The sequence below is a fragment of the Coenobita brevimanus genome, chromosome 35, assembly GCF_032717465.1.
Source record: "Coenobita brevimanus isolate Jiangsu-jjx chromosome 35, ASM3271746v2, whole genome shotgun sequence".
NCBI lineage: Eukaryota > Metazoa > Arthropoda > Malacostraca > Decapoda > Coenobitidae > Coenobita > Coenobita brevimanus.
The window spans coordinates 1,993,647-2,015,000 of NC_136988.1; the positions used below are offsets into that span (position 1 = coordinate 1,993,647).

At 42.5% G+C, this 21,354-nt stretch overlaps 2 protein-coding genes across 5 annotated transcripts in view; one reads left to right on the forward strand and one right to left on the reverse strand.

The window, feature by feature from the left end:
- Positions 1 to 2,220: 2,220 nt before the first annotated feature.
- Positions 2,221 to 11,517, reverse strand: LOC145396221 (putative palmitoyltransferase ZDHHC24). Its single transcript, XM_080269655.1, has 5 exons — positions 11,407 to 11,517; positions 8,880 to 9,029; positions 3,734 to 3,965; positions 3,307 to 3,548; positions 2,221 to 2,343 (listed from the first exon to the last, which is right to left on the reverse strand). The coding sequence occupies exons 1-5, from the start codon at positions 11,515 to 11,517 to the stop codon at positions 2,221 to 2,223; spliced, it is 858 nt and encodes a 285-aa protein (XP_080125781.1).
- A 1,667-nt stretch (positions 11,518 to 13,184) lies between these two features.
- The window catches only part of Gpdh1 (Glycerol-3-phosphate dehydrogenase 1), a 57,029-nt gene continuing 48,859 nt past the window's right edge, over positions 13,185 to 21,354 (forward strand). For 3 of the 4 annotated variants that reach the window (XR_013896743.1, XM_080269675.1, XM_080269676.1), the window contains exon 1: positions 13,371 to 13,492. Coding sequence is in view for 2 of the 4 variants with exons in the window: in XM_080269675.1 (XP_080125801.1) it covers positions 13,449 to 13,492 (44 nt within the window). In the remaining 2 variants the exon portion in view is untranslated. The other variant, XM_080269677.1, reaches the window with a different exon arrangement.

Sequence of the window (21,354 nt, forward strand, 5' to 3'; positions counted from 1 at the left end):
ATTGTTCTTGACACTTACTGATGATTTCTTTCTTTGTAAATTACAGGTTTCCAGTAATAAACGGGTTAACAAAGTCTTAATATGAAACACTATCTATCTAGCCATCTATTGCCAGACGCCTTAATCCTGTAAGAGGTGGCCACAAACAAATTGCCTCCATGTCGCCCTGTCCCCTGCCATTTCACTGCCCTGGCTCAAACAGTAAATCCTAATAAGAAGCAGTAAGCATACAATATAATCTCTGTCATCTGTGGGTCTGACTCAGCTGTACAGACAACCTCCTACTGATGGCATCATAAATACAACAATGTAAATAAATATACTGTACACAACAAGGTCTAGAGAAAGGATAAAACTGTATTACCACAACATGCATACGACTACAGGAGTCCCTAGAATAGAAAACCAGCAAGAGAGCATTTATCTGTGTCTCTCAGTTGGGTTGTCAGCTGCACTAAATACCCATGTCCAGTACAGTGTAAATATATAAAGGTATCTGTGAAGTAATGCCCAATGTGCCAAAATTGATACCCCCCCCCAAAAAAAAAAAAGACAATGGATTTTTTCTCTTAATTTTTTCTTCTTTCCTTTTTTTTTGTTATTTATTGTTTACTCATATTTATTTTATTTACTGTATACCCATATTTTATTTATTTTTACTCATTTATTTTATTCATTGTTTACTCATATTTATTTTATTTGTTTACTTTATTTTATTTATTTTTTACTCATATTTATTTTATTAATTTTTTACTCATTTATTTTACTTATTTTTTACTTTATTTTATTTATTGTTTACTCATATTTATATTATTTATTTTTTACTGGGTCTGGTTAGTACTTGGATGGGTGACCGCCTGGGAACACCAGATGCTGTTGGCATCCCTACGTGTCAAGTGGGGTTGGTGGAGGATTAGTGCCCCTCCCTGTAAAAAATTAACTCTAAGCCCTTGGCCACCCTGTTTGGGATACATGGCGTCTGGCAATGAATGAATGAATGAATCTATTTTATTTATTTTTTACTCCATTTTGCCTTTAGTGTGTTGGGCGTCTCTCCATCAAGCTCCTCATCCATTGTGCAATATAATGAATGAAACAAACCTTAATTAATCACTGTCCATGGTGGGGTTTAATCCTTGGCCTTCCTCCTGGGGTTTGTTAGGGAGAAGGACTATGGCTGTAGTGTATGTGGATTAGATGGCTTGACAGTACCCCTTCCTTGGTGATTTATTCTCCACATCATACCTTAACATTCTCCTCTATGCTACTTATATACAGTCTACAACAAAAACATACTGGTACAAGAGGATATAGAGATGTAATGTGCAGAGTATACCTCTAAGGAAGATGTGTGTATCTCCAAAGCCACTGGGAGCAGGGTGGCTCAGTGGTACAGTGCCTGACTTGAGATCAAAAGGTAGAGAGTTTACATCCCACCAGGGTAGCTGCCCCGCTGGGAGAGGTAGCACTTTCCCCATCACCTAGTGGGGCTGTATAAGCTATCAAGGTCTAGCTCAGGGAATTCATTTACACACACACACACAATTCCTGCATACTACAAATAAATACAAATAGGTAAATACACACACACACACACACACACACACACACACACAAAGTTCTCCAAAGCCACTTCAAATCAGACCAAACAGTTCTTCCACTGCTAACAATCTATCCCCACACTGGAATGTCTTTGATACTATAATGTTTTTACCCTAACATGGCCTAGAGTTTTGTCCTTTTGTAGTTTATTTTGTGTAGCTCAGCGGAAGAAGACAACACTACAGCTCTACATTCCTTGCACAGCACTCATTCATGACTAGCATCATATTCTAGTAGTAATCTAATGATACAACTCAGCACTGACGATGGAGATATGTAAGTTTTAGGCCAAGTTAAGAGTAAAATGAGTATAGGAGATTGGTGTAGTGAAGTCTCCAATGCTGTAGTTCATTCACATAAACTTGGTCAAATTTCCATCTTGTGCAGCTTAGGTCATGTATGTCTATGGCAGAAAAAGACAATTCTATGGTTCAACCTCCTGTCCACAGCACTTCTTTGTGACTAGCATCATATTCTAGTGCTGAACTCTTGTTATAGCTCAGCACACAGGATGGAGACACAGATATACCTGGAGACTGGTGTGTTGGTGCTTCGGGTGTACATGAAGGCTGGTATGCTAATGGTTCTGGTATATCTGAAGACCGGTGTGCTGTGGTCTCACTTGGTCTTAGGTCGGGTGGATGGTGTGGTGCGAGGGGTCCAGTCCAGACCGTCGTATGGCAGGGGTGAGGCCAGTGTGGGGAATATCCACGTCAGGTACCAACGCTCACCCAAACTCACCTCCATTAAAGAAAAAAATCATTATCATCATCGTCATTACCATCATCATCTATCTATCTATTTATTTCCAGACGCCTTAATCCCATAAGGGGTGGCCACAAACCAATCGCCTCCATGTCGCCCTGTCCCCCGCCATTTCATTGCCCTGCTCCCAGCTCACACCCCCCTCTCTCATACACCTTTTCATCATCACCCTCATCATTTCTTTTCCCACATAAGGATGAGGTAGACAGCGTGCATAGAGCATGGAAAAACCAGACATGAGAAATTAACCCAAAATCTGCCCTTCTAGCTAAATTGACTACACTCTTATTCACTCACCATTCAAGCTCCTAAAATTCTCACTCCATGCCACATATATAAACATTCCCATTTACACGCTTCATCCCACCACCACCACCACCATATGTTGACTCTTCTTCCTACCCTAAGATGGGGTGAGATACGGCATAAATTGGGAGACCTATTAACAGCAACCCACTGAAATGGGCCACGCAATCATTAACACACCATTTAAGCCCTTGGAATCACGGCTCCAACTCATAAGCATAACCATCTGCACATAAATGTTTTGCATGTGCATTTCTCATGATCGTATATCAATCATGTCAATCATAAGGTGTGTGTGTGTGTGTGTGTGTGTGTGTGTGTGTGTGTGTGTGTGTGTGTGTGTGTGTGTGTGTGTGTGTGTGTGTGTGTGTGTGTGTGTGTGTGTGTGTGTGCAACTTTAATAATATACTTCCAGCCATGACTGCACTTCTGTACCTCGCAAGTATTGGTATTTTTCTTGTGGATAGTAGTTGTACTAGAAGTAGAAGTAGTAGTAGTAGTAGTAGTAGTAGTAGTAGCAGCAGTAGAAGTAGAAGTAGTAGTAGTAGTAGTAGTTTGTGGGTGGTAGTAACAGGAGACAAATAATCCACATATTATTCCCAACACAACAATCCAAAAGTGATGCATACTAACCTTAATGTTGTGGCTCCTGCCGTGGTTGTACTTCTGTGCCTTGCGTGCGTTTGTGTTGTTTTCATGGGTAGTGATGTTTGAAAGGAGGAGGCGGGTGTAGTAGTAGATGAGCACGGACATGAAGAGGCAGCCGATGACGTTGATGGAGAAGAGGAAGGCATATAGTGTGGCCAGTGAGGGTTCCCACAGTAGCCAAACTCCTGGTAGAAGCAGACGCACACACGCCCATGCATTGAACCCTCCTGAAAATTCAACCAAGGATGAGATGGAGGGATGGAGTGGAGAGGTACATGAGAGAGGGGGGTGTGAGCTGGGAGCAGGGCAGTGAAATGGCAGGGGACTGGGTGACATGAAGGCAATTTGTTTGTGGCCACCCCATATGGGATTAAGGTGTCTGGCAATAGACAGAGATAGATAGAATACTTACCAACATAGGGCCAGATGAAGCAAGCATTAAGGAAGGAGCAGTAGAGTGTTGATCCCCACATAAGGAACAGGAACATGTAGAAGAAGCGATGGTTTGCCAGGCCCACACAGCACCCGGTGAAGACACAGTGATGCTCCTTCTTCATTATGCACATGTTGCAGGTGGGGCAGTGGCGGGACCTTGGGGGCGCTGTGCCTTCACAATTGGCGCAGACGTGCCACCCTTGTGGAACCTGTACCAAGGGGTTAAAAGGAATTATACTCTTTTCACGCACTGAGGTGATCTGGCCGTGTGGAGAGGATGGAGAGTGAGAGACTCATGAGGAGAATGTATGTGAGTGAGGTGGAGGGGGGGAGAGGGAGAGGGATGGAGTGGAGAGGTGTATGAAAGAAAGAGTGGTGTGAGCTGGGAGCAGGGCAATGAAATGGCAGGGACAGGGCAACATAGAGGAGATTTGTCTGTGGCCACCCCTTACACGATTAAGGTGTCTGGCAATAGACAGTTAGATAGATAGACAGAGTGGTTTATATACACTCTAGCCCATATATAACACTCCACTTCCACTCTGACAGGTGATATGTGGGGGACGGCTCTCTTAGTGTTATCGGTATCTACCCTGCATCAGTTATCAATTTTCTACTCCCACTGACACAACCACGCCCACACTAGCTGACTGAGACATCCCCACAGCACATATGATACTGCCACGTGAGTTACTAGTGACGTGCCACTTATGGACAATCCTGTATGGTAGGGGTAGCCATCATCTAACCCTTTATTGCCCTACCAGGAGTGAAGGGGCTGCGGGCTTGAATTTGGCCCTCTGTTACATAAAAAAAAATCAAGTTGAGAGTAGCCTGTCGTTCATCCCTAAGCATCACCGTCTAATCACTAAATTCAAGTCGTTCCTCACACATTAGCCCCCTAAGCCACATCAAGCCGGAGTGCCTTAACCCAGCAGACCATTGGAAACCCATTTAATTATTATGTTATCATCCAAAAAAATAATATCTATCTATCTACTGCTAGACGCCTTAATACCGTAAGGGGTGGCCAGAAACAAATTGCCTCCATATCGCCCTCTCCCCTGCCATTTCACTGCCCTGCTCCCAGCTCACACCCCCCTCTCTCATATACCTCTCCACTCCATCCCTCCATCTCATCCTTCAGCTCCCCCTCCCTCTACCCCCATCCACCGTTTTCGTTTTTAAAGGCTCCAACATGCTTGCATGTGTCGGCCTTGGTCACCTAATGGCGGCTCTCCATGCTGCACGATCCATTGCAGCCTCCCTGTTCAGTCCCTTAACCCTAAGGTCACACTTAATGACCTCGTCCCATGTCTTTCTCGGTCTACCCCTCATAACCCCACCCCCAATATTAACACTTCTCACCTTCCTCACCCAACTATCATCCCCCATCCTCTCCACATGTCCAAACCACCTCAATCTACCTCTCCTCATCACAACACCAATACACTCCAGTCCCATCCTACCTCTCAACTCTTCCATTGTAAACCCAGCCCCTCCAGGCCTTGGACGCAGGGACGCACTGCACATCCACCTAATCATTGTCATTTCTGTACGTCTGAGCCGGCGAATGTCTTCCTCCTTCACTGCCCAGGTCTCACTGCCATACAGCATTACACTCCTAACACACGCTGCATACAAAGACCCCTTAGCACGTAGGGAGAGCCCCCTCAATGTCAGGAGAGGCAAGAGCTCCCTGAACTTCTTCCAACCACTTCTCACCCTAGCCACAGAGCTAGCTCCAGCCCCACCTCCAGCACACAACATGTCTCCTAAATAACAAAACTCTTCCACACACTCAAGAGATTCACCAGCAAGTTCAATTCTTTCACGTCTGACGATCTCCACCTGCTCACCCGGCACGCCGTACACATAAAATCAGCATTATCTCGCAGTCTACCTCTGATACCACTACATCTCTTATGCACCCATTTATCACACACACCGCACAAGATGGAATTACTTCCCACGCCCTTGTGGCAAACTGCACATGGCCACTCTCCCTCGTCTTTGACAGTACCGCCACCAACCCTAGATATCATCACTTTTGTTTTATCTGCATTTACCCTTAAACCCTTTTGCCCCATACCATCTCTCCACTTCCTAAACCTTTCCTCCGCCTCCCTTTCATTCTCTGCAATCAACACCAAATCATCAGCATACAACAACTCCCACGGGAGTCCGTTTCTAAAGTCACGTGAAAGGGCTTCAAGTACCATGATAAACAACATGGGACTCAAGACTGACCCCTGATGCACACCAACATTCACGGAAAACTCATCACTCAAATCTCCATTCACTCTCACCTGGGTGTGAGCACCCACATACATGGCCATAACCACCCTAACCAGCCACTCCTCCAAGCCAAGCTTTCTCATTGCCCACTTCACCACCTCTCTAGGGACTCTGTCAAAGGCCTTTTCCAAATCAACAAAAACAAAATAAAGATCCCTTCTCCTACCAATATATTTTTCCTGAAGCTGTCGAACAATGAATATGGCATCAGTGGTCCCCCTACCTGGCATAAACCCAAACTGCATCTCATCAATATTCACTCTTTCTCTATCATACCTTCTAAAACTCTCTCCATTACCTTCATTATCTGATCTAAAAGCTTTATACCTCTATAATTCCCTCTTTCCAGGGCATCACCCTTCCCTTTATACACATTTACAATTACACTCTTCAGCCAATCATCTGGGACAACACACTCATAAATAATCCTATTTATCAGGTCAGTGACTAAACTCACCCCTATATCGCCTGAGGCCTTCAACATTTCGGCAGTCAACCCAGACACACCTGCTGCCTTCCCCACCCTCATCCTGCCTATTGCCTCACTCACAGTAGCAGTATCAATCAAAGGCCAAGGGCCAGACACTGGATCTGCTGGCTCCAAACCTTCCCTGTCCCAGTCAAACTCCTCATTCAACAACCGGTTATAATGCTCTCTCCATGCATCTTTAATATCCTCACTGTTCACCACTACCCTTCCTTCATCATTCTTCACACACTGCTCACCTATGATATCCCGATTATCCCTCTTCACCTGACCTGCCACCCTAAATATATTTTTCCTTTCCCCATGATTTAGGTTATCAAGTAATTGTCTCTGTGACTCAGACTTTGCCCTGTATACCTCTCTCCTAGCCCTACGCTTGGCAGCCAAATATTCCTCTTTGCTACCACCCTTCTTCCATTCCCGGAAAAGCCTTCTTTTCTCCTTAATTGCAGCTTCTACACCCTCATCCCACCATGAAGTTACTTTATGTCTTGGTGGTCCTCTTGTCCAGCCGCATGTTACATCAGTAACTCTCAAGAAATTGTTCTTGAGGGCTCTGTACTGTTCATTAACGCCTCTGTCTACAGCTCCCTGTTCAGCCACCACTCTCCTCAACTCACTATAGAAGGCATCCCTTACTACTTGGTTTTTCAGCTTCCATATTTTCCTCCTAGGTACATAAGTCCTCTTTTTCATCATTTGTTCTTTAAGCACCATATCACAAATCAGTAGTTTGTGCTGCTGCACACACTCCTCACTTCCTATAACTTTAACATCCCTCACTAACCTCCTATCGGCCCTCCTAACCAGAAAATAATCTATCTGACTGCTATTTCCCCCAGACTCATACGTAATTAACCTACTGTCTCTTTTCCTAAAATATGTGTTGCACACAATCATGTCCGTTGCCTCCCCAAACTCGAGTATCCTTTCCCCTTCTGCATTCCTTAGACCATATGCACAGCCCCCATGCACTCCTTCATAACCTTGGGCTGCTTCACCTACATGACCATTTAAGTCCCATCCCAAAATCACTATCTCATCATCCCGCATACCACCCACTACACGTATTAAATCATCCCAAAATCTATCTTTCTCTGATTCATCCAATCCTGCCTGTGGAGCATATGCCGATATAATCACAGCTATCTTTCTTCCCAACAGAATTTTCACAACCAATATCCTATCGCTTACTCTCAAAACATTCATAACATATTCCACCCATTTCTCCGCAACCATCACACCAACACCTCCATATCCATCTGTCCTCCCCTGCCAAAACAACTTATAGCAACAGTCCTTCCCAACAATCTTTCTGGCTGATCCACCCCTGTACCGGACTTCCTGCAAACACGCCACGTCCACCCACCTCCTACTGAATGCCTCAACGACTTCCCCTGCTCTTCCCCTCAAACTTCCCACATTCCATGAACCCACCCTCATCCCCATGGGTGATTTACTGTCCTCAGGCTTGCTTTGAAACCTTTTTTGTTTTGTCATCTTCAGTATTAATAAATGGGGACAGACACAGCACAGGTCCCACTCACCGCACAATCCCAGGTCCAGGCAATGGATCTGGGACCCCTAGCCCACCAGCTTACCAGTGGCTGTGGTAGTGGCCTCGGGGCACCCTGCCAGGACAGCTGCAGGGACACCCTCCAAGCGCGTCTTGGCACTGCAACTATCCCGCCATTATACACCCACTGATAGGGCAGCCTCCTGGGACGCTACTCCCAGGTTCAGGCCCCTCTCTATTGGGCGGAAGCGGCAGCCTGGGAACCGCAATGCCCTGTACCCTCTAGCACAGGCCCGAGCCCCATCTCGCCCTGGACCCATGATCTATGCCGGCGGAACCCCGCCACGCCTCCCCAGAAGTCCGCCACTAGGTAGCGGGGGCAAAGTTTTCTGGCCGCATGCCCTTGCTGGCGCCAACCCCTGTAACGTAGTGGGATACGTTGTGTGAAATGTAAAGTGCATGTGGTGTAGTGCATAGATAGTTAGAGGTAATGTTTGGGAGAGTATGCTGGTCTACTCTCCATGTTACTGTCACACTGAAAAGGTCAGCAAAGGGGGATGGTTAGATAGCTAGTGAAACAGGAGCTCCAGCTCTCCCTATCACCAGCATTCCCATTCCCCTCGGGAGTACTACCCTGTTCGGCCCGTGCTACGGCCTCCTCCACCACACTCAAATATTCTCTCTTCGTCAGTCTCTCGCTCTCTGTCCTCTCCACGTGGCCAAACCACCTCAGTGTGTTTCTCCTAACACTTCCTATTACATCCACATCCTCACCACAGCACTCCTCAACTTCCAAAAAAAATATGAGACAAAATATTTTACCTGTGCCGGCAAGAGGAGTCCCTGAGTTGACGTATCCACCACTATGATGGCCACGAAGTTACCGATAATGTTGAGGACGATGTACGTTCCTAAGATGGTGTGCAGGAAATTGAGTGTCTGGTTGTACACGGTGGGAGCCACAATATATACCTGTAAAGAAAAAATGGGTGTCTCTGCAATTCCACGTACAGTAAAAAAAAAAATCTTCACAATTCCCTCTGAAGATAATTTACAACTGGCAAAATAAAATGAAAACCTTACCTTTGCTGTTCCCCTTTTTACTCTAAATTGACATGCTCCCTACGTGTCAACAAGTGGGTTGGTGGAGGGTTAGTGCCCCTCTCCGTAAAACAAGTAACTCAAAGTCAAACAGCCACCCCTTACGGGATTATGGCGTCTGGCAATAGATAGATAGATAGACCTAAAATTGCCATCTCTCCATCCTGAATGCTGGGATGCAACAGATTAACAGTAGAATTTCATGATAGTTATGAATAAGTGCTATGGAAAGGATGCAGAGCCACAGTAGGCTGTTGTCTTTTTCTGCCACTGAGTTCCATGAAATATGCTGCAACAGGACAAAACTCTGATTTGAGACTCCAAGTTAGAGGAAAAATAGTACCAGTATAGTGTGTGTTTCAGATGGTTTGAATTTTCTGCTATGGATTCCTCAAACTTAGGAAGAAACTTGTGTTTATGTGTGTGCAGTATTCATACATATTTTGCCCTTTTGTACTATATTATCATGACTCAATTATTGCTATTACCAGTTACTCTTGTTTGACTATAAATGAAACCCCTAGACTTAGGAGGACTAATGCTCACTGTTTGTAATTCCTTCAGTCTGGAACACCTGAGTAAAAATGCTTGGCAGTGGCAAGAATAAAACAGATGCAATCATCTTGAAGGGGTTACAAGATCTGTATTTATATGAAAGACTACTGGTACTACAAGACTTAAATATAATCCAGGCAAAATTATAAGACACTATTATTGCTTGTGGAACAGGTAAAAAAAAAATATAGTTTTTCTTTCTTTAAAAATCAGGGCAAAACTGTACTGCTGACTGAAATACTTCCTGGTGCTGCAATTGCTTGAAAACAGATATGGAATATCAAGCCCCTACAGTAATACTACCCCTGGCTAGAGGCAAAGTAGCAGTACGTGTTTCACTCAGTACAAAGGCTCGTTGTTCAGGGTTAAGGTTATAGTTTGAAGCTTTGTCAGACTGCACCTCATTATGGAATGGACCCTAGTTCAGCCACAGTGAGATATTGTCTACCACAAGGGGGTGCCGGTTCACTACATGGTGTATGTACTGTACTGGGTGGTAACCATATAACCAAATTTTGACACCTGGTGGTTTAGTGGGTAATTACGATGCTCCAGTTGAATTGAGCCAGTGAAAGTTCATATCCAAGGGATGGTTGGGGTTTATTGCTCACATAATGCCACTCAGGGATGAGTGAGGCTGGTTACTTTCATCTTAAATGTCTGGACCAACTTGCCTAGCCCTGGGCTCCTACGCTCCTCATGCGGCAACATAGGATTGGATGATGGACAGATGGATGGATGTACTGTACTGTACCTGTAGGAATGCCCCACAGAAGCAGCTGCTTACCTGATTCAACAGGTGTTCTCGGCCAGGCAGACATGGGTTAAGCAACACCAATACAAGGATTAGTTTGCTACAACTCAGATACTCACGCACTCAAGAAAAACTCTGAACCACCAACAACCCATCTTCTTTAGTTGCCAATGATTCTGTTGCTTATGAAGTCAAAAGAATCCATAACTACCAACAACAAGGGTTCAATCCACACAATACCTTGGTTAGCAATTCCTTTTGAGCAACAGTAGAGGCAGAGGGTCAGCACAAATTATAACTTATGCATTTACCTCCATGGCAGCAAAAGAAATAGTTGTACTCAAGACAGCCAGTTCCAACCCTCATCATCCTCACCTCTTTCTTCACACTTTTGGATGGGGTAAGGCAAAATTATAAACCAAGGGAAGAGGCAGCAAGAAAGGCAACTAAGTAAAAAGGATGACTAAGAGGGTGTATGTATGTGAAGTGGAGGGAGGGGGAGACTGAGGATGAGGTGGAGGGATGGAGTAAAGAGGTATATGAGGGAGGGGGGAGTGAGTTGGAGGGAGGGCAGTCAAATGGTGGGTGACAGAGCGACCTGGAGGTGTTTTGTCTACGGCCACCCTTGGCATGATTCGGGGGTCAGGCTATAGAAACATGAATGTGATTGAAAGCATTAAAAAATACTCTGAGATGGGTTGGCCATGTGGAAAGGACAGAGAATGAGAGACTGACTGCAAGGGTGTACTGTCTGAGAGTAAGGTGAAGGGGAAGTGGGGGAGGAGGAGACTGAAAATGAGATGGAGGGATGGGGTGGAGAGATATATGAGAAAGGGTGGTGTGGGCTGAGAGAGGATATGATGACATGGAGGTGATTTGTTTGTGGGCACTCCTTATGGGATCGAGGCGGTTGGTGACAGACAGACAGACAATGTATACCTCAAACCAATACACGGCAGGAATGGCGAAGGACATAAACACCATGGCACTGAGGTCGGCAAAGGTCCGAGGCATCACCTTCTTCCGGAACCGCAGCGTGTGGCCGGCCATCTTGTTCTGAGGAGGTAGAATGGATGGTTTGGGGTTAGAACGTCTCGGCCAGAGTGACAGCCGTCCATAGGTGTAATTCCCACAAAGTGACTAGAGGATTTTAATTTATATAATGCCATCAAGGGAATTAGTTCAGTCATAAACCCATATGTGGTCCCTACGTGTCAACAAGTGGGTTGGCTCAGGGCTAGTGCCCCTCCCTGTAAAACAATTACTGTAATTCAAAGACAAAAGGCCACCCCTTGCAGAATTATGGCGTCTGACTGTAGATACAGAAGAGTATGCCCTCAAATGTACTAAACTGCAACAGCCTTGCCTTAATCATGTAATGTCATCTATGGCAGCAAGTGGTGTCACCTATCTCATCATCTAATGTGTTTAATTCCCTTTGTAGCTGAGTTGATGGTGTTGTGTCCCATGAAAATTTTGCCAAACTAAAATTACGAGTTTTGATTAAGAGTGTACAGTACATTCATTTTCCCTATTAAACACCCTCAATACAGCGATATCTTCCTTATAGCACCAGAAAATTCATGATATACAGTAGAAGTCCCCTCTCATTCATTTCTAAACTGAAATTTATATTTGTTAATATTTCTCTTGTGATTCGTTTGATTCCGACGTTCTTTTCTATCACGAGTGACACCTGACTGGAGGTCTGCCCCCTCAACCCCCCCCCCAAGTTTATTACTTCACACCAATTAGCTACATAATTATCATAGAAGTAAATGCATTAATACTGATCAATACCACTTACTGGAAACAAAACTATGTCGATATCTTGTAAGAGTAGGTGTGTCAAAAAAAAATAATAATTAATGTACGGTGGGTAGGCTTCTCGTGACTGTGCCGGGGGTGGGTACTATATGTGTTAACACCATCCCACTGAATAATACAGTCATGCTATTTACACCACCACTCCACACTGTCGTCTTGTACAATGCTGCACAGCCCATCACATTAAAACTATTTCTACACTCGAGCCAAAAATGTCAGAACATGAGATGATAAATACAAGTGTGCGTCTAATTCCCAACATATATACGTTACACGGGGTGCAGACCAAACAGGTTAATAACCCACAGTATGCTGGTGTCTTCTGCCAGGTCAAGTAAAGGTAGGAAGAGATCTAGATGCAGAAATGAGAATTTAGCCTCATCAATACTTCAACAGCCCCCCTCCAGCCTCCATTGACTACTCCGCCACCATCCATCTCGGCTCCTCCTTCGATTTTTAACTTAACACTATTAAGAGATAAATATTTGTTTTACTGCTATAATTTTGCAAATCAATAGTAAAATATTTTTGATACAAAATGTAACAAAGAGCCGAAAGTAATATCGGGGTTTCAAATTACTGGATGCGTGCACAGGTGCTTTTTTTTTTCTTATGCATGACCCTAATTAATAGAATATAAAAGAACTGCAGTATTGCCAAATATTATAAATGGTACTTGTATTTGGAGCAGTAAGCGAATGTGAAATATGATCAGGAAATATGTTGTCTAAAACCCATATTTATAGAATTAGCGGTAACACCAACTATCTCCAAATCTTATGGAGTAACATATAATATCTTGCACCACATGTAGGTAAATCAAAATTGCTTCATACATTAATGAATGCAAGGGTTGTGTCGTCTGCTAACGTGGTGGCGTTTATTTTGCTAGGCTGTATTTTGCTCTATTTCCCCGTCATTTTAACATATCCCGATGAAAACTTGTGACCATTAGCCCCCATGTTGTTTACCGATCTCTCCACTTGAAATACAGGCTAATGATAACGCCGATGCTGATAAGACAATGCTCACAGCTATACAAATTGTTGGGATCCCGTAAAGCGAAGGTCAGTTGTAAGTTACCAGGCATAGGGAGTGGATGCGGCTCGGTGTCCTCTGATATTCTCACTCGTGTGCCCCAATTCCCAAAAACCATGACTACCCAGAAGAAAATTTGTATCCTAGGCTCGGGGAACTGGTGAGTTAATTAATACAAACCTCAGTTATGCATGAAGTGGTTTTATTACGTCAAGATGGCAACAAGTAAATAAAAGGTATTTTTTTTTAGATATTCGGTAGGGTTTCTGCAGTTTGTAGCAAAGTAGTAGTGTTGTTATTGATGACAGATTCCAAAAATGATCTGGGAGAGCTTAATTTGATATAGTTATTGCTTGGCACTTAGTACTTTGAGTGTGACGAATGCTGATAGATTTTAATGCATGAATTAAGTGTTATGAATGAATTATTTGCCAACCTGCGTGAATGGAGATAATATAATGGTAGTGTAAACATATATAGCTGATTTTCATCCTTGGTTTAACGATTGTTTGCGTAACGTGGGATATTGATCAATGGGAGTGGCGAGGTGGGGTAGGGACGAAAGGGTTGTGGTGTTCCAAGATGTACTGTAGCTGTAACACCCGTAAATCTGTGTATCTGTGTAGCCCTGCTGACGTGGTGACTCATACACACACCTGGACTGAGCTGACTGACTCCCATGACTGACTCACTGTTACTACGGCCTCCTCTGATACGGTGCCCACGTCTAGTCAAGCGTAGCACTGTCATTCATTACGTACTCTATAACGTAACTGTGACGTCCATGGTAGCAGTGAAAGGTTAACATCGTCACTGCTATACTACTGCGTCACAACTGAGACCAGTGTGACGCCTGATGCTGTAAAACTAATATGATGACCGACACTAAATGACATGACAATAACACTTATATGACACTAACTTACGCCACAACTGACACTAAAAATAAAGTCACAAATAAAACAATACTATGACAACTGACAGTAATAACAGTGACATGACTCCTTTACTGTAACTTGAGTGATATGACACCAGTGATATGGTAGCTAATTTATAGTGATATGGGAACTGACATGAGCTTTTACAGTGACAAAGTCGTGTTAAGTCGTGTTAACAGTTAAGTAACGCCTGACCGATGTGATGTAGCAGTTACCATGGATACGGTGACGTGATAGTGATTGACATGGAATTAGTTGTGTCACAGTTATAGGAAGATATTTAGGTGGTATAGATTAATTGTATAGTGATAATTGGTGTATATTTTATGTTGCTTATTGATGCCTGTGTTATGTAATAGGTCAGTGTGGTATTTGGTGAGGAGGTACACACACACACACACACACACACACACACACACACACACACACACACACAGTCTCTCTCTCTCTCTCTCTCTCTCTCTCTCTCTCGGAATAAGGGTGATGATGATGATGGTAAGAGGTGATGATAATTCTACCACTTATATGCTTTTTCTCTCATAAGGATCCTACCTATTCATTCTTAGGAGCAATGGCAATAATAATAATAATAATAATAATAATAATAATAATAATATCTCTCCCACTTCTGTTCATTCTTTCTTTTTTTTTATCCTATTTCATATCATCGTTTTAGGGAAATAAAAGTTGAGGTGTTGATGATGATGATCATCATCATCATCATCATCATGATGGTGATGATAATGATGATTCTCCCATTTTTATATATTTTCTGTTTTTGGATCCTATCTCACTATTTTTTTTTTTAAACTAGGAATAAAGGTTGAGGTGGTGGTGGTGGTGGTGGTGGCTGTAGTGTGACGAGGTAGGTATCTCAAGGTCATATCTACCACCACACTCACCCCACATCACACCACCACACTCACCCCACACCACACCACTCCACCTCTCACACCCAACCACACCGCCACACCATCACCACCACCAGTCACTCACACCATACCATTCCACCACTCACCCAACCACACCACACCATTCCATCAAGCACTCACCCAACCTCACCACACTCATCAATCACTCACCCACACCACACCACTCATCACTCACCCAGCCACACCACACCACTCCATCAATCACTCACCCAATCACACCACACCACTCATCAATCACTCACCCAACTATACAACCACCACCACACCACACCACTCCATCAATCACTCACTCAATCACACCACACCACTCATCAATCACTTACCCAACCATACAACCACCACCACCACCACCACCACACTTTCATTATGCATCCTCTTAGTATACTATGGAGATATAATTTAAAAAACTATGTGATTTTTTTTATTACACACACACACACACACACACACACACACACACACACAGCATAATATTCGCAGTAAAACTTTGTATGGCAATTTAGAACAAAAATAAGGGAATTTATGTGTTTGTTTACCGTCTGTGTATGTATGTATGTATGTACAGTACAGTATGTGTGTATGTATGTTTCTTTCTCTCTCTCTCTCTCTCTCTCTCTCTCTCTCTCTCTTCGTCTGTCTATCTGTCATCTACCTACCTACCTACCTACCTGCCTGCCTACCTACCAAGCTGCCTACTTACCTACCTACCTACCTACCTACCTACTTACCTACCTACCTACCTACCTATATTTTCTCTCCGTCTCTGCATCCATCATTCCATTCACGTATGTCTGTATTTTCCTTTCAATTGCCTGACACTTCATCCTGTGAGGGGTAGAATTAAAGCACCCCCTTCCTCTCTCTCTCTCTCTCTCACGTGATTGGCATCTCTCCCTACTCAGCAACACTCCCTGACCTCTTCCCACGCCCCCCCTCTCTTCATAGTGTCTCAACGCCACTTCTTTAGCGAGTTAGTTTCCTTATTACGCCTTAACATTATATTTTGTACAGGAGAGAGAGAGAGAGAGAACGTTATATACGATACTGTAGAGAGAGAGAGAGAGAGAGAGAGAGAGAGAGAGAACGTTATATACGATACTGTAGAGAGAAAGAGAGAGAGAGAGAACGTTATATACGATACTGTAGAGAGAGAGAGAGAGAGAGAGAGAGAGAGAGAGAGAGAGAGAGAACGTTATATACGATACTGGAGAGAGAGAGAGAGAGAGAGAGAGAGAGAGAGAGAGAGAGAGAGAGAACGTTATATACGATACTGTAGAGAGAGAGAGAGAGAGAGAGAGAGAGAACGTTATATACGATACTGTAGAGAGAGAGAGAGAGAGAGAGAGAGAGAGAGAGAGAGAACGTTATATACGATACTGGAGAGAGAGAGAGAACTTTAGATATATACGATACTGGAGAGAGAGAGAGAGAGAGAGAGAGAGAGAGAGAGAGAGAGAGAGAACGTTATATACGATACTGGAGAGAGAGAGAGAGAGAGAGAGAGAGAGAGAGAGACTAACAGACACACTAACCAAGGTCTATCAAGTACAATGGGCCACACATTCACCCACTCACCATCTAAGCCACTGGAATCCTCACTCCACCTCACAGACATGGAGAGAGAGAGAGAGAGAGAGAGAGAGAGAGAGAATTTGGATATAGTTTACATCATTATAGAAGCAGATATGGAGGGATGATGACTAGAATAAATCGCTAAGGAAAAGTTGTTAGGATATAGCCTGTCTCTGCTGACCTTGCAATATTGGGGGTAGAGACAGCACGAGATATAGAAGATCGTGGAGTGTGTGTAGAATGAGTCGCTTAGGAAATGATGTTACGAAACTCATTAACCTTGAGATATCGGTGGTGGAGAGAAAGTGAGAGAGAGTGGGAGATATTGGGTGTATGTGTATAGAATGAGTCGCAAAAGATGTGGTGTTACGAAGATATTTATTACTGTGTGTGTGTGTGTGTGTGTAGAATGAGTCGCTTAGGATGTGGTGTTAAGAAGCTAATTTGCCTTTGAGATATCGGTGGCGGAGGGAAGGTGAGAGATAAGCGAGATATTGTGTGTGTGTGTGTGTGTGTGTGTAAAGAATGAGTCGCAGAAGATACGGTGTTAAGGAGATAATTAACCTTGAATATGGGCGGTGGAGGGAGAGTAAGATAACGGATAATAACTAGAGATAACGGAGATAATGACTTTAGTTGGTGTGTGTGTGTGTGTAGAATGAGTCACAAAAGATATGGTGTTAAGGAGATAATTAACCTTGAAATATACGGCGGTGGAGGGAGAGTGAGCGATAGGGAAGATACTGTGTGTGTGTGTGTGTGTGTGTGTGTGTGTGTGTGTGTGTGTGTGTGTGTAGAATGAGTCGCAGAGGAAATGGTGTTACGAAACTAATTAACCTTGAGATATACGGCGGTGGAGAGTGAGATAACAGATGATAAGTACAGATAACGGAGATAAGTAATTTAGTTGGTGTGTGTGTGTGTGTAGAATGAGTCGCAAAGGAAGTGGTGTTACGAAGATTACCTTGAGATGTACGGCGGTGGAGGAAGAGTGAGAGATAGGGAAGATACTGTGTGTGTGTGTGTGTGTGTGTGTGTGTGTGTGTGTGTGTGTGTGTGTGTGTGTGTAAAGAATGAGTCGCCTAGGAAGTGGTGTTACGATGATATTTAACCTTGAGATATAGGCGGTGGAGGGAGAGTGAGAGAGGGAACATACTGTGTGTGTGTGTGTGTGTGTATAGAATGAGTCGCAAAGGATATGGTGTTAAGGAGATAATTAACCTTGAGATATGGGCTCTGGAGGGAGAGTGAGAGAGGGAAGATACTGTGTGTGTGTGTGTTTGTGTGTATGTAGAATGAGCCGCAAAGGATATGGTGTTAAGGAGATAATTAACCTTGAGGTATGGGCGGTGGAGGGAGAGTGAGATAATGAGATGATAACTATAGATAACGGGGATAAGCAATTTAGTTATCTGGTTATCAGCTAATGTATTCCAGGAAGAGAAAGAAAGACATTATTATCTTTATCGTATTTAGTCTTTATTGTCTTTATTCTTTATTGTCTTTATTGTCTTTATTCTTTATTGTCTTTATTCTTTATTGTCTTTATTCTTTATTGTCTTTATTCTTTATTGTCTTTATTGTCTTTATTCTTTATTGTCTTTATTGTCTTTATTCTTTATTGTCTTTATTCTTTATTGTCTTTATTGTCTTTATTCTTTATTGTCTTTATTGTCTTTATTCTTTATTGTCTTTATTCTTTATTGTCTTTATTCTTTATTGTCTTTATTCTTTATTGTCTTTATTCTTTATTGTCTTTATTCTTTATTGTCTTTATTCTTTATTGTCTTTATTGTCTTTATTCTTTATTGTCTTTATTCTTTATTGTCTTTATTGTCTTTATTCTTTATTGTCTTTATTGTCTTTATTCTTTATTGTCTTTATTGTCTTTATTCTTTATTGTCTTTATTCTTTATTGTCTTTATTGTCTTTATTCTTTATTGTCTTTATTGTCTTTATTCTTTATTGTCTTTATTGTCTTTATTCTTTATTGTCTTTATTGTCTTTATTCTTTATTGTCTTTATTCTTTATTGTCTTTATTCTTTATTGTCTTTATTCTTTATTGTCTTTATTCTTTATTGTCTTTATCGTCTTTATTCTTTATGATAATGATGATGATGATGATGGTGATGATGATGATGATGGTGATGATGATGATGATGGTGATGATGGTGATAATGGTGATGGTGATGATGATGATGATGATGATGGTGATGATGATGATGGTGATGATGATGATGATGATGGTAATGATGATGATGATGATGATGGTGATGATGATGGTGATGATAGTAATGATGATGATGATGATGGTGATGATAGTAATGATGATGATGATGATGATGATGATGTGTGGAGTGGATTAGCAAGCAAGAGTTGTATAATGAGAATTTTTTTTTAGACGTGTACATGTAATGATGACGTAGCACATTAGTACATACAGCGAGTACACACACATACATTACATACATACATACATTACATACATACATACATACATTACACACATACATTACATACATACATACATACATATATAGGCTACACACCTCTCTCTCTCTCTCTCTCTCTCTCTCTCTCTCTCTCCCCGTCAGTGTGGCATCCTGTTACAGTGTGTGAAAAATGAGGCAGCATGATCCGCTACACACTAACTCTTGCGCCACCCTGTACTCTTCCTAAAAACAGGACACTCAGAATCACCATCACTGCTTCCGCGTTGTGTGTGTGTGTGTGTGTGTGTGTGTGTGTGTGTGTGTGTGTGTGTGTGTGTGTGTGTGTGTGTTTTAGTGTGTGTGTGTGTGTGTGTGTGTGTGTGTGTGTGTGTGTGTTTAGTAATAGATATAATGAGAGAGAGAGAGAGAGAGAGAGAGAGAGAGAGAGAGAGAGAGAGAGAGAGAAAGCGCCTCACACTTATATAACCTAGCAACAGAGAAAGCCAACGTATCCAACAGGTCGGAGTGGAGAAAGTGCTGGCGAGACGGAACCACACACACACACACACACACACACACACACACACACACACACACACACACACACACACACACACACACACACACACACACACACACACACACTGACCAGTGTTGTAAGCAAGGTATTAGAAAAGCTTATAAGAAAAGCTTGGGTAAATCATCTAGAAGAACACAGTATGATAACAGAAAGACAGTTTGGTTTCAGAAAAGGAAAATCATGTGTTACTAATCTGTTGAGCTACTATGACAGAGTAACAAACACAATACAGGAAAGGGAAGGATGGGTGGACAGTATCTATTTAGATTTCAAGAAAGCTTTTGACACAGAACCACACCAAAGACTTTTATGGAAACTGTACCGTCAAGGAGGAATTCGAGGCAAACTGTTTTGTTGGATGCAAGACTTTCTCATAAAAAGAGAAATGAGAACAGTACTAAGAGGAAACTACTCATCATGGAGAGAAGTGACTAGTGGAGTACCACAGGGTTCAGTGCTGGCACCAATCATGTTTTTAGTGTACATAAATTATATAAACAGTAACACTGGAAATGAGAACTATCTGAATATGTTTGGAGATGATGCAAAAATACAAAGGAGAATTACTAACACAGACTCTTGTAAAGAGCTACAAGAAGAATTAAATAAACTTCATGAATGGAGTAGTACATGGCAAATGGAATTCAATGTGGACAAGTGTCATGTAATCAAGTTTGGTAAAAGTGGAAAAAGACCTGATTGGGATTATAAGTTAGGAAATAAAACCCTATACACATCAGAAAGAGAGAAAGACCTAGGTGTGATTATCAATAACAGACTATCTCCGGCTGACCACATCAGCGAGAAGGCACGGAACATGTATACACTGCTTGCAAATATGAGAATAGCATTCACATACATAAATGAAGACATGCTAAGAAGGATAATAACATCATTCATTAGACCAACCCTGGAATATGCATAAGTAGTCTGGAGTCCTCATCTCAAAAAGCACATATAGACAAGATTGAAAAAGTTCAAAGGGCCGCTACAAGATGGATACCAAGCTTAAGGGACCTAAGCTACGAAGAAAGACTAAATAAACTGAATCTACCAACACTACAGGAGAGAAGGAAAAGAGGTGACATGATAATGCTATATAAGTGCATATCAGGAAAGGAGAAAATAGACATAAATGATTACTTAACATATGGAGAAGCATCAGCAAGAGGACACTGCAAAAAACTGCATAAGAAGAGAGGTGATAAAGACGTAAGGAAATTCAGTTTCCCAAACAGAGCAATTGATCAGTGGAATGCACTACCGAATGAAATAGTGTGTGCCAAAACAATTCACAAATTTAAGGATATGTACGATAAATATGGTTTAAGACACGGGACAGTACAAGCTGGACTCATTCCTGTAAAGATACAATTAGGTAAGAACACACACACACACACACACACACACACACACACACACACACACACACACACACACACACACACACACACACACACTCGTTCATACATATTCATACATCTGTACACAAAAATTCATGCTCACACACACACACACACACACACACACACACACACACACACACACACACACACACACACACACA